The 14,867-nt window shown below is 33.7% G+C and overlaps 1 protein-coding gene across 1 annotated transcript; it reads right to left on the reverse strand.

The window, feature by feature from the left end:
* Positions 1-13,773: 13,773 nt before the first annotated feature.
* Positions 13,774-14,268, reverse strand: LOC132165145 (umecyanin-like). The gene is made up of 2 exons (XM_059575640.1): positions 14,085-14,268; positions 13,774-13,985 (listed from the first exon to the last, which is right to left on the reverse strand). The coding sequence occupies exons 1-2, from the start codon at positions 14,266-14,268 to the stop codon at positions 13,774-13,776; spliced, it is 396 nt and encodes a 131-aa protein (XP_059431623.1).
* Positions 14,269-14,867: the final 599 nt, after the last annotated feature.

Raw genomic sequence — 14,867 nt, forward strand, 5'->3', positions numbered from 1 at the left:
TGATTTAAATGATCAAAAGTGACACATGTCATTTTTATAGAATAGGTTAGAGAAAATTTCTCAAATATATTCTATAAAAATGACATGTGTCATTTTTCATGTAAAAATACATGTTTTTTTTTTTTTTTTTTAAATAGCATGTGAGAAGCACATATTTTTTGAATAAAATTTATTTCAACTATGTCCTTATAATTAAAAAAAAAAAAAAATGCAAATTGGAGAAAGTCATTTTCAAGTTTGTTTGCTCCCCAATGTTTACAAAAGAATAGAAAGGAACTAACTTTAGCATAGGAAGAGGATCCAGTATCGAAACATTCCCCCCGGTGAATTCCCTATATATATATATATATATATATATTCCGTCCTCATCCTTAAGTCTCCATTAAAGATCAAGTTGGTAAGTCTTGAAGTGTATGACCCGTTAATCTGTAGGTATAGGAATTCCACACCAAAGAAAAAACATCTGGTCTTCAAGGAGCAGCAACACATATATATTCCGTTCTCATCCTTGAGTCTCCATTAAAGACCAAGTTGGTAAGTCTTGAATTGTATGATCCAGTTCATCTTTAGGTATAGGATATCCACACCAAAGACAAAACGTTCTGGTCTTCAAGGACCAGCAACACATGCAAGGGACTTATATATATTTGTAAAAAAAGGAAAGAAAAAAAATCAATTGAACTGTGTTTATCATCTTAATTATACGTGTCAAGTCGCAAGGGGTAACTCAATCAGTTGGGAACTATATTTCATAAAGAGGTGATCACTAGTTTGAATCTCTTCTCCCCGTTTATTGCGAACAAGTAAAAAAAAAAAAAATCAATTGAACTATGTTTATCATCTTAATTATGTGTTAAGTCTAATAGGTAATTCAATCAGCTGAGACTATGCTTTATAAAGAGCTGGTCACTAGTTTGAATCTCATCTCTCTGTTTTGTGCAAAAAAAAAAATTAAAAAAAAAATAAAATTGTGTCAAAGAAGTCACTGAAAAGGACCATCAAGCCCTCCAAATTTGACCGGCCAGTACCGTGAAAGACTAGGCGACGGGAAGGCTGCAGTATATATGCTGCACAAAGATGAACAAACTAGTATATATTATTGCATTATTCACAGCTTTCCCCATATAGCAGCAACATGAGGCCTGAGATGAAGGGACACCTCTTGCTTGGTTTTCTGGTATTTATTATCCTACATCTTGCATGGAACAAGTCTGCCGCTGGTAAGAGTACACACCCTTCTTGCGATTTTGTATAAAAATACTCTTTTTACCCACAAAATCGCAGGGCCAAACAGACTCACTTACTTCCTTCCCGATCAACACTAATGAACCCGTCACCCGCGGTCTATTTCATGTGTCTACTTCCAATTAATTGAACTGTGTGTTTTCATCTTAATTTTAAGGCCAATTGCTAGTTTCTTTTATTTATTTATTTTTCTCTTCTATGAATATTTCGTGGTATATAATTACTTTGGTGCAACACTTAGGTGAGAAGATGCCGGAGTTGGCTTATGCAGCAAGAGATGGAAAAGAATTGCCCAAAGCTGTCTTTGTGAAACAACGAACAATCTTTGAACTAGATCGAGTTCCGGCAAACCCGCCTCCAAGTCCTCCAGTGGCCGGAAGGGGAAACCATGGACGAAGGTAGAAATTTAGAAATCTCCCAGTGTATTAGGGAGTAAATGTCATTTTGGCTTTTGTCCAACTATTTAATACAAGTGTTTGCACATCGTATGTTGCTTTATAGAGGTGGCTAAGGTTCAAAATCCAAAGTTTGTAATAGAGATAAGAATGAATTAATGGAAAGATCTATTTCGTTATCAAAATTAGATTTTACAAAATTTAATGGTATTGTATATGTTATTACATGGTGAATATCTAATGGTGTATATAGTATTACATTATTTAAACTTTTTAAATGACATGGCAACATAGGCAATATATACACCGTTAGATGGTATGAAGTCTAATTTGGATGATAAAATGATTCATCTCTATTTCACTTGAAATTGAGAGGATCACAATAAATATAGTGCCACTTCATTTGAAATTTTTAAATGACGTAATATCATGTACATTGTTAAATGCAACACAATAAAATAGATCGGGGATATATAGAGAAGGGAAATGCTAGGTATTCTCTCAACTATGATGTAGCTTTTAAAATTATCGTTGAGTTTGAGATTATTATTATTTACTTTTAATTTATTGATGATTTTAAAAGTCAAATCACAGTTGGAATGACATCAGGAGAACACTAGAAGAACACCTAGCATTTCCTTATAGAGAATATTACAATTTTTTAACATTTAACCTATAAAAAAAAAAAAGCTCCACAAATATCATAACTTCGTCAATAAGAAATTGGCCCATTATCAGTATATATATATATATAACTTCGTCAATAAGAAATTGGCCCACCTTGCATGATAGAATTTTGTGGATTGCCAAATCTTAATGGGACCACGATGCATATATTTTGCAGTCCATTTTTCACATATTTCTCTCAATTTACCACCATATTTAATTGCTATAATCCCCTATCTTTTAATTTTGTAATGGTCCCCCCAATTTATCATCGGGGTTACAGTGTCTCCATTTCGCGACTTAAAATGACAAAAATATCTGCACAAGATGAAAAATTACGAAAAAAAAAAGAGAATTTTTTTCTTTTTTTTTTTTAAAATAAAAACAACAACAACAACAACTCAAAATTGATTTTGGTTTTTTCTTTTTCTTTTTTTTTTCTCAAAATAAAGATATTAGTAAATAACTCCAAACATAAAATACTCCGAATTCTTTTTTACATTTATAACATTTCATAACGCTTAAAAAAAAAAAAAAAAAAGCACATTAACAATTAACTATACCTTCTTCTTCTTCTTCTTCTTTTTTTTTTTTTTTTTGTTTTTTTTTGTTTTTTTTTGTTTTGTTATATAATAATACAATAGCTAGCCAGAAGCGTGTTGTCAATTTTTATTATTATTATCTTTTTTCTTTCTAATGAGCTAATTACTAAGAGAATGTGTAGAAAATCAAATGAGGCTTTATTTTGAAGAAAGTAACCTCTAAAGTCTTAGAAAAAGTTAAAAGTAATATAAGAAAATTGTACCCAATAGAAAATAAATATGAGGATGCATGATTACCCAACTGCCCCATCAATACGAAATGTTTTGAATTAATGTGGACGAAATTGATAATGGTGTTGTAAAATTAAAGAAAATAACAAGACAAGATAAAAGATTGCAATATATGAAACTAGTTCTTCAGGAACTATGTATTATTCTTCTCTATTATTGTGTGATTTACATACAACTCAATACTCCCTTTTATAGGCATGAAATCATAATGGGAGGTTAATGAATATGAAATGGGGAATATGAAACAAAAGGGTTAATCAATTTATTACATGGATGTTATAGGAATTCTAAAAGATGACATGAATGTGTAGAATTCCAAGAGATGGAACTAAATGGTCATCCACCTAATGCATGAATGCATTCATAACACTCCCCCTTGGATGACCATACACTAAGAATATGCCTCGTTAAAACCTTGCCAAGGAAAACCCAGTGGGAAAAAACCTGTGGCGAAGGAAAAAGAGTACAATATTCTTGTGTGCCTTCGTATGCTTTAGGATTGCCTCATTAAAACCTTGCAAAGGAAAACCCAGTAGAAAAAACCTTAGCGAAGGAAAAAGAGTACAATCAGCATAATCATTTTACTCCCCCTCTTTAGCATGAAGAGCTTCAATTGTTTATAATGAAAGATCCTTCAGTCGGCGCATTCCAATGTTATTCACCAACTTCTTAAATGTTGCAGTTGGTAATGCTTTGGTAAATAAATCTGCCAAATTGTCACTTGATCGTATCTGTTTAACATCAATATCACCACTCTTCTGGAGCTCATGTGTATAAAAGAACTTTGGTGAAATGTGTTTGGTTCTATCACCCTTAATATATCCTCCTCTGATCTGTGTGATACAAGCAGCATTATCTTCATATAATATTGTCGGGCTATCTTTGATTGTGGATAAACCGCACTTTTCTCGAATGTGTTGAATTACTGATCTTAGCCATATGCATTCCTGACTTGCTTCATGAATTGCAATAATCTCTGAGTGATTTGAAGAAGTAGCAACAAGTGTTTGCTTGACAGATCTCCATGAAATAGCAGTACTTCCACTTGTAAATAGATATCCTGTTTGAGATCTACCTTTATGCGGATCAGAAAGAAAACCCGCATCTGCATATCCAACTAATTGTGAATTTGAACCTTTTGAAAAAAATAATCCCATGTCAACTGTTCCACGAAGATAATGTAGAACATGTTTGACCCCATTCCAATGCCTTCGAGTTGGTGCAGAGCTGTATCTTGCTAATAAATTAACTGAAAATGCTATATCAGGTCGTGTGCAATTTGCAAGATACATCAGAGCACCAATTGCACTAAGATATGGTACTTCAGGACCAAGAATTTCTTCGTCATCTTCTCGAGGGCGAAAATGATCTTTTTTCACATCAAGTGACCGAACAACCATTGGAGTGCTCAAAGGATGAGCTTTCTCCATGTAAAAGTGCTTCAGGACTTTTTCTGTGTATGTTGACTGATGAACAAGAATTCCATTTGGAAAATGTTCAATTTGTAAACCAAGGCAAAATTTTGTCTTTCCAAGATCTTTCATCTCAAACTCATTTTTTAAATATGTGGCAGTTTTTATGAGCTCTTCTGAAGTCCCAACAAGATTTAAATCATTTACATAAACTGCAATGATAGCAAATCCGAATTCTGATTTCTTAATGAAAACGCATGGACAAATTGGATTATTCTCAAATCCTTCTTTCAATAGATATTCACTAAGACGATTGTACCACATGCGTCCGGATTGCTTTAACCCATATAAAGATCTTTGTAGCTTGATAGAATAAATACTTCAGGATTTTGAATTATATGCTTCAGGCATTTTATATCCTTCAGGGATTTTCATGTATATATCATTATCAAGTGATCCATATAAATATGCTGTAACCACACCCATTAAACGCATATCCAAACTTTCTGTAACTACCAAGCTAATCAAAAATCTAAATGTAATTGCATTCACTACAGATGAATATGTTTCTTCATAATCAATACCAGGTTTCTGCAGGAAACCTTGTACAACAAGTCTTGCTTTGTATCTCACAATTTCATTTTTCTCATTTCGTTTTCGTACAAATACCCACTTGTATCCAACAGGCGATACACCTTTAGGTGTTTGGACTACAGGTCCAAATACTTCACGTTTTGCTAGTGAGTTCAATTCTGCTTGAATTGCTTCCTTCCACATTGGCCAATCATTTCTACGTCGACATTCTTCGACGGTTTGTGGTTCAATATCATCATTACTTCTGGTAATGTTAAATGCAACTTTAAATGAAAATATGTTATCGACAACAATTTTATTTCTATCAAATATTTCTCCTGTACTTACATAATTTATTGAGATCTCATTATTTTCAAGTACCTGTTCCTCTTCAGGAGGTAACTCTTCAGGAGATTCCTCTTCAAGAGATTCCTCTTCAGGGGATTCCTTTCAGGAGAATTTTGTACAGAAAGTTTGGATGGATCAATTTTCGTTGCCTGTTTTGTGGGTAAGGCCTCTTCAGGAGCACCGATTTCATTTCCTTGTGCTTTTCTCTTCCGGGGAATCTTATCCTTTGCACCAATAGGTCTTCCACGCTTCAGGCGCACCTTAGACTCATTTGCTGCTGTATTAATTAATTGTCCTACAGGGACTTCTATTTTCGCTGGAGTATTAGCAGCTGGAATGTGAGACTTAATTATTTTCTTGTTGTCAGTAAATGCATCCGGCAATTGATTTGCAATACTTTGCAAATGAATGATCTTCTGAACTTCTAGTTCACATTGATTTGTACGAGGATCAAAATGAGATAACGTCGAATTATTCCAAGTGATTTCTTGTCGTGCTTCTAGCAACGACTTTTCTTTCCCTAGTGATGGGAATATGTTTTCATCAAAATGACAATCTTCAAAACGTGCTTTAAAAACATCACCAGTTAAAGGCTCAAGATATCTAATGATAGAAGGAGAATCAAAACCAACATAAATTCCAAGTCTACGTTGAGGTCCCATCTTAGTGCGTTGAGGTGGCGCAATTGGAACATATACAGCACAACCAAAAATACGAAAATGAAAAATATTTGGTGGTTAACCAAATGCAAGTTGCACAGGGGAATATTTTTGGTAAGCTGTTGGTCTGATCCGAACTAATGATGCAGTGTGTAATATTGCATGTCCCCAAGCAGAAACAGGTAATTTTGTTTTCATAAGCAAAGGTCGAGCAATTAACTGAAGTCGTTTAATAAACGATTCAGCTAAACCATTTTGAGTATGAGTATGAGCAACAGGATGTTCAACATTAATTCCAATTGACATGCAATAGTCATAAAATGCTTGAGATGTAAATTCACCCGCATTATTCATCCGAATAGATTGAATTGGATAATCAGAAAATTGTGCTCGTAATCTAATTATTTGAGAAAAAAGTCTAGCAAATGCAACATTACGAGTAGAAAGCAAGCAAACGTGTGACCACCTAGATGATGCATCTATTAAAACTATAAAATATCTAAATGGCCCACATGGAGGGTGAATCGGCCCACATATATCCCCTTGAATCCTTTGTAAAAATGATGGAGATTCAATAATTATCTTAGAAGGGGATGGTTTGATAACAAGTTTACCTTGAGAACATGCAGCACAAGGATAATCACTTGGTAAAAGAATCTTCTGGTTCTTTAAGGGATGCCCATGAGAGTTCTCAATTATTCGACGCATCATAATTGTTCCCGGATGTCCAAGACGATCATGCCAAAGCATAAACATCTTTGGATTAGAGCACTTCTGGTGCATCACAACATGTGATTCAATTGTTCTTATTGTTGTATAATACAACCCGGAAGAGAAAGCAGGCAGTTTTTCCAATATGAGCTTCTGGCCCGAAATTATTGAAGTAATATAAAGATATTCGTCACTGCCTTCATTAGTGGTTTCAACATGATAACCATTTAGACGAATATCCTTAAAACTAATTAAATTTCTTCTAGATTTAGAAGAATACAAAGCATCGTCAATACAAAATTTTGTTCCTTTTGGCAATATAATATTCGCTCTTCCAGAGCCTTCGATTAGGTTTGATGAACCTGATATTGTATTGACACTAGCTTTGTTTAATATCAAGTATTGAAAATATTTCTTATCTCTAAGAATTGTGTGCGTTGTACAACTGTCTGCTAGACACAAATCTTCACCAATCATCTTGAAATTAATCATTCCATCAATATGACCCATACCTCTATATATAAACAAAATATATATTAAAATTTCATTAATCAAAAAGAAAATAACAAAATACAATTAAATTTAACAATGTAAACTCAATGTGATTAAGACACAATGAAAACATTTTAATTGTTATAGACATATTTATCACCAATGAAAATATCAGTTTTTGTGTTAGAGTCTACAAAGAAATCAGAAACATTAAGATGAATGTTACCCTTTCCATTTAGAGTATTACGAAAAATTGGAGAATCTTCAGGATTACTGTGATTAGCAAAATTCATTTCTATCTCCTTTTCTTTTATGGAGGTTTGATATAGGTCTACCAGATGTTTAGGCGTACGACAGGTACGTGATCTATATCTTTTTCATATCACACATGTAACATTTATCTTCATAGTTCTTTGTAGGTTTATTCTGTAAACCTTTGTTTTCATTTTGTTTCCCCTCAATGTGGTTCCACTTCTGGTGGTATGGAGCATTTCTTTTGTAAAAATTATGAGTTCGTTCCCTTTGACCTTTATAATTTTTTTTTTCTACCACGTCTACGTCCACGACCATGGTTTCCTTTATTACCATGAAATGAGGTTCCATTTGCTTCAGGAAATGGTGTAGAATCTGTTGGACGAGATTGATACTTTTTCATTAATAGCTCGTTGTTTTGCTCAGTCACTAGAATGCAAGATATCAGTTCAGAATATCTTGTGAAATTACGCTCTCGATATTGCTACTACAGGAGCACATTCGAGGCATGAAATGTGGTATATGTTTTTTCTAACATATCCATATCAGTGACTTTTTCTCCATACAATTTTAATTGTGGATTGATTTTGAAGAGTTCAGAGTTAATCACTGACACTCTTGAAATCTTGCAACTTCAGGTGCATCAAATCATAACGAGCTTTTGGGAGGATAACTATCTTCTGGTGCTCGTATCTCTCCCTTAAATTATTCCACAAGATCAAGGGATCCTTTACCGAAAGGTACTCAGTTTTTATATGCTTCAGGCATATAAAATTAGAAGACATCATATTCATAACATTAGTATGATAAAATTCTAATTTATAATAAATCTCACATGAATCATAATATGCAAGTATTATGATAGCTTTATAATAAATCTCACATGAATCATAAAACAATAAAAATTTAATGAATTGAGAATACCTCACGGATAGCTTTTGATGTTGAAGATCAAAAGAACACAACAATTGGCTAGAGCTTCGTGCTGATAACGTGTTGTAAAATTAAAGAAAATAACAAGACAAGATAAAAGATTGCAATATATGAAACTAGTTCTTCAGGAACTATGTATTATTCTTCTCTATTATTGTGTATTTTACATACAACTCAATACTCCCTTTTATAGGCATGAAATCATAATGGGAGGTTAATGAATATGAAATGGGGAATATGAAACAAAAGGGTTAATCAATTTATTACATGGATGTTATAGGAATTCTAAAAGATGACATGAATGTGTAGAATTCCAAGAGATGGAACTAAATGGTCATCCACCTAATGCATGAATGCATTCATAACAAATGGTGATATAAAGTAGTAATTTTATTAGACCTATTGAAAAAAAAAAAAAAAAAAAGGGGGGGGGGGGGGTATACTTAGAGAAGGTGAAGACTGACTTCAGCTTTATGCCATAGTACTAAGTTGCCGTAGATATTGCGAACACTGACAGGGGTGACAGAAAATTCCAATTTGCACCGATTTTGATTCAACACTGCTAGGTCTTTTAGCTGGCAAATTTGCAACTGAATTAGCATCGAAAATAAAGTTTGACTCAAATTCATTGTCAAAACTAGTTTGATTATGAGTCTAATTAAGGCTGTCAAGTTGGTTCTTGATTTGGAGTCCAAATTGTGGTGAAAACTAAAGATCAGAGACTACCGGTCAAAGGAGTTCGAGTGCAACTTGGTACATCTAAAAGATCTAAGTTCCCGAGAGGCTTAGTCACAATGGTGGTCAAAGGACGGTCGAACGAGGAATTTAAGTATGTTAAAATTCAAGCTTCCGAGAGGCTCATTCACAAGGGTGGTTGAAAAAAATTCAAACAAGGTTGAATAACTGAGTTTTACAAAATACCTCAAAGGGCCTTAGTTAGTATCTCGGTCAAAGCTAGTTCGAATGAAAGTGTTACACAAGGAGCCAAAGAGATGTTTGGTCGCGGTCGAATAATGTTCAACCATGGTGTTTATAGAAGTAGATCCAAGATTATAAGTCAAAGGCCCTGTGGTACACGGTTTAAACACTGCAACTAAGAAAACAGAAAAACCCTAGCATGCTTTCAAACATTTTTTGATGCCCCGATATTTGAACCAGAAAAATAGTAAGCAAAAATCACCAGTTTAATTTCCACGTGATGTTACAACATTATAGATATAAATTTTGCAACGGAAAATACAATACTAAATTTGTGCTTCTAAAAGACAACATAAACTTCAAAAGAATGTACCGAAGCTTCTAATTCATTATATAAATTATTTACAATTAAAACATTATTGTTTATACAAAAGTACTAAAACATGCCAAACAAGGCATTAATAAAAATCTAACTGACAAACTTAACTCAAGTCAAAACTCCACAAGCTTGAGATCCTTGAGCACTTCAAGAAAAGACATCTAAGCACACCCATTAGATTACCCAAATCATCCAAACCTGTAAGCACTACAACAATATCTATGTAATTGTAAGGTTACCACAATCACACAGGCAAACAAATAAGTCAATTGATTCAATAATATAAAAGAATTGTCGATTTATTAAAGCAATAACAATTAATAGTGAATGAATGAATATGCATCGTACTTGTCCTTTTGGTTTGAGTCTTAGATTTTATCTTCTTTTCACTCCTCTCATATCAAGGCTCTTCTCAGCCCATCTTAGCGACTGTTTGACCTCCCCCACCATATAAAGTTTACCTGTTTGCCTGGAGTCATTTTGCTCCTAACTTAGTCATTTATTATAAGACCTTTCGACTACAATTTTTAGTCCACTAGCTTGCCATAATCCCCCGCTGTAATCACCAACTTTGTTGAGAGCTATCATCTTAGCTATTTTATTACTTTTCTTAAACACAATATGTAACTTTCCAATGAAATCAATTAAGTGGTAATTGGCTTAATGGTTTGCCTTTCAGTCGATCTTATTCCACGAAGAACAAAACTCAAGGATCTCATTATCTCTTAAAAGAGTCTGCAGCGGAAGACTTTTCACTAATAGATAGAGATAACTATAATTTAAACTTACAATCACAATAAATAACATGAGTGAGCTTAAAGCATTATAACATAGATTAGCTCCCAAATGCCACGGTCAAAGACCAATAATTAAAATATGTTACATACCACATTTATTGTTCTGGAAACATAATTAAAGCCTACATTTAACAAGGTACAACATAAAGATCGATAATATCTATCATATCCTAGTGGGTAACTACATTAGCATCATATATGAACTTGAGCCACACGGGGTCCAAATCCTAAAAAATGATCCGGATCAAATCCCTCACAACAACTAGATGGTTTTCAAGATCCATCTTCTACTAAAATATTTATAACAACATATATATATATATATATATATATATATATATATATATATATATATAGGGAAATAGATATAAGAGTAAGTCTGACGACTTAGTGAGTATAAATGTACATGACGTACATGCCATTATATGGTGATCTTAGTTTATAAATGACATGTAACATTAATGTGAGTCATAATTTATTAATTTAATTATGAATGCAATATAAATATAGTAGATGCTGTAATATGAGAATCATGTCATCGTTCAACTCCTATCCCGATGAACCTGTAATATAAAGACTTCATGGTCACACTAGAGCTTCAGAATACCCTAAAATTGCATTTGGTCACAAGAGGGTCGATCATCTAGGGCTAAGGATCGATCCTCCATGCTAGAAATTGGCCCATTATCGGTATATATATATACACGTACCTTGCATGATAGAATTTTGTGGATTGCCAAATCTTAATATGGGACCACGATGCATATATTTTGCAGTCCATTTTTCACATATTTCTCTCAATTTACCACCATGTTTAATTGCTATATCCCCTATCTTTTAATTTTGTAATGTTCCCGCCAATTTATCATAGGGGTTATAGTGTCTCCACTTCGCGACTTAAAATGACAAAAATATTTGCACAAGATGAAAAAAATAAAAAATAAAAAATAAAACCAAAATTTTGATTTTGGTTTTATTTTTTATTTTTTATTTTTTTCAAAATAAAGATATTAGTAAATAACTCCAAACATAAAATACTCCAAATTCTTTTTCACCATTTATAACATTTCATAACACTTAAAAAAAAAGAAAAAAAGAAAAAAAAAGCACATTAACAACTATACCTTCTTTATTTATTATTATTTTTTTTGTATTGTATTGTTATATGATAATACAATAGCCAGGCAAAAGCGTGTTGTCAATTTTTATTATTATTATTTTTCTTTCTTTCTAATGAGCTAATTTCGCCCCAATGAAATCAAATAAGTAGTAATAATTGGCTCAATGGTTTGCCTTTCAGTTGATCTGATTCCACGAAGAAACTTAAGGATCTCATTATCTCCTTAGAGAGTCTGTAGCAGAAGACTTTTCACCGATGGTAGAGATAACTATAATTTAAACTCACAATCACAATAAATCACATGAGTGAGCTTAAAGCATTATAACATAGATTAGCTCCCAAATGCCACGGTCAAAGACCAATCATTAAAATATGTTACATACCACATTTACTGTTTTGAAAACATAATTAAAGCCTACATTTAACAAGGTACAACATAAAGATCGATAATATCTATCATATCCTGGCGGGTAGATCCATTAGCATCCCATATGAACTTGAGCCACACGGGGTCCAAATCCTAAAAAATGATCCGGATCAAATCCCTCACAACAATCAGATGGTTTTCGGGATCCATCTTCTGCTAAAATATCTATAACAATATATATATATAATAGATGCTGTAATATGAGAATCATGTCATAGTTCAACTCCATGTGGTTTACCCGAGATATTACATATTCTTGATTCTTGGTAGCGTTTGCATTATCTCGATGGACATGTAATATAAAGACTTCATGGTCGCACTATAGCTTCAGAATACCCTAAAATTGCATCTGGTCACAAGAGGGTCGATCATCTAGGGCTAAGGATCGATGCTCCACGCTAGAAATTGGCCCAAAGGTCCTTTTGGGTTCGAAACCCGTCCTGCTCCAGCTCAACTCAATCCCAACTAACCTTAGGGTCCATATTACTATGTCCCTTAACTAGGGGTAGGACCGGGACATTTCAAATGTTCTAACCGTTCTCAAAAAATATATAAAAGCTTTACTATTTGGAAGAAAATGTCGCTAAAAACAAATTGGGTTTTAACTGCACAAAAGAGGCAGCTGGAACAGTTTTTGCTTTGACTCCAGTAATCATACCATTGGAAACCTACGGTTCTTACTATTCTCCCTAGATGTCGACCACTATAAACGTGGCCAGAAATTCGGTATTACTGTTTTGACACATGCACCTTCTAGCTCTGCTTCATCTTTTACCGTTGGTGCCTTCATGACTGCGGTTCTCTCCACTATTATCTTGTCTTTCTTCAATTACATCTAATCACAAAATTAAAGCATTTGTACTCTACTTATCTTGAATGTAATTCTAGGCAAATTCTGAAATGTAAAGACCAATTGGCCGAAAGTAGTATATATTTTAATATTTATTTAAAAAAGTATCATTATCCAATTGAAGAGTTATAAGCTAATTCAGCATAGGTCCTGTATGATTGTCCCAGTGAGTAATTATTCATTATTTCAAGAATAATGTTTTTCCCTCTGATGAGTATATAGTTTAAAGGTGCAATTTACAATAAAATCCATTATTTAACTGTGAGGAGAAAAAATTTGTTTCTAAAATATATTGAATCATCTTTTTAATTGTCTCCCAACAGATCGATTAGATTGCCAAGAAAAAACCATTTTATTTATTTTAATATTATGTCTTAGTTCTTGGCTCCAACGTACACCACACTGTCGACTCGTATAAGCACTATAATTTAGTGTCCGAAAACTTATAATCCATTAAATTATATGATTTTGGGAAATTGACGATTAGTTGATCAACTAAAAAAAAAAAAAATTGAGACGCGGTCGTTTTGACTCCAATAACGATAAATAGTAACCAATTGTTTTATTGTATCACATTACAAATTAAACAGATTACACACACATAGAAAACAATGGGCTAGACAGACAAACAAATAATCAACTACATATTAATTAATAAATTTAGACTTAAAAGCCAAGGAATATATAGATGACTGAGGTGGACAGCACTGCAAATAAGGCACCGACGCTGAGAGATGAAGCGGAGGAGGACGTGGGTGATTCATCAGGCGGTGATCAACGGTTGGTGTTGAAACGACGGTGAAAACCAACTTTGACCTCGTGTGCGGTCATCAACGGTGCAGATGAAAGTAGAACCGGTTGATGGAGGAGTGAATATGACAGGGCTGCCTATATAAGATGATACCTTGGTGCAGTTGTCGTATTCATCCTTCGAGACTTCCGCCACAGTGTGCGTCCCCGTTGTCCAGTTGAATGCTGGTGATCATCAATATAAAACAATATATTATGTCCATAAAAAAAATGACGACAAAAAGGAAAAAAAGAAAAGAATATTTGATGGAGTTGATAGCTTACAAAGTTTGTCGCCGAGAAAGAAAGTCTTGGTGGAAGCCCAGGCGGAGTAGTAGGAGGTGTTTGGGGGAACAGTCCAGCCGAGGCTGTCGCCAACCTCGTAAACTGTTGCAGCAGTTGCACCCCTGAGTAATATTATAGCTACCACAATGCCAAACCACCCGATCAAACCCGTGCGGCTGCCCATATTGCTGTGTATCTAGATCAAAAAGATGTATATACTTTTCTCTAAAACTGTCTATGCGAGATGCAGTGGAATGGTTTATTTGGATATGGATACAAGAGAGCGATTGTATTAATATATATACATATTGTGAAGTTGCGTATGGTTATGAACCTTTTACCAAAGATAGAAATTTAAAAAGAGAGAGACAATATATATATATAATTGGTACTCCGTACTCGGTTCAACCCGGCCAGCAGCTGCGGCGGCTTTTACTTGAATATTCTCGCCCAGAACAGATTCAACAGCCCAACAATTGTGACCGGGTTCTAATGATCGATAATCGTGAAGGATGGTCACGTCACGTGGCAGTCATCTAGCCCATGCAGCTAAAATGAGTTTAGGATACCTGTCATTTCTTGACTTGTATGTTTTTTTGTTATCATTAATTATAATTTATTCTACTATGACTCTAGTGTTTATTTTGATTCATCAACAGCTTTATTGATTTCTTATAATTGCACTTGACACCTCAATGAAATATCCATAAAGAAATTAAAGTCGGTTATAAATTTTTCATCACTTTATTCACTATTTCTTAATCCTTGAGTTCTCGGGTTTAA

The sequence above is a fragment of the Corylus avellana genome, chromosome ca11, assembly GCF_901000735.1.
Source record: "Corylus avellana chromosome ca11, CavTom2PMs-1.0".
Lineage (NCBI taxonomy): Eukaryota > Viridiplantae > Streptophyta > Magnoliopsida > Fagales > Betulaceae > Corylus > Corylus avellana.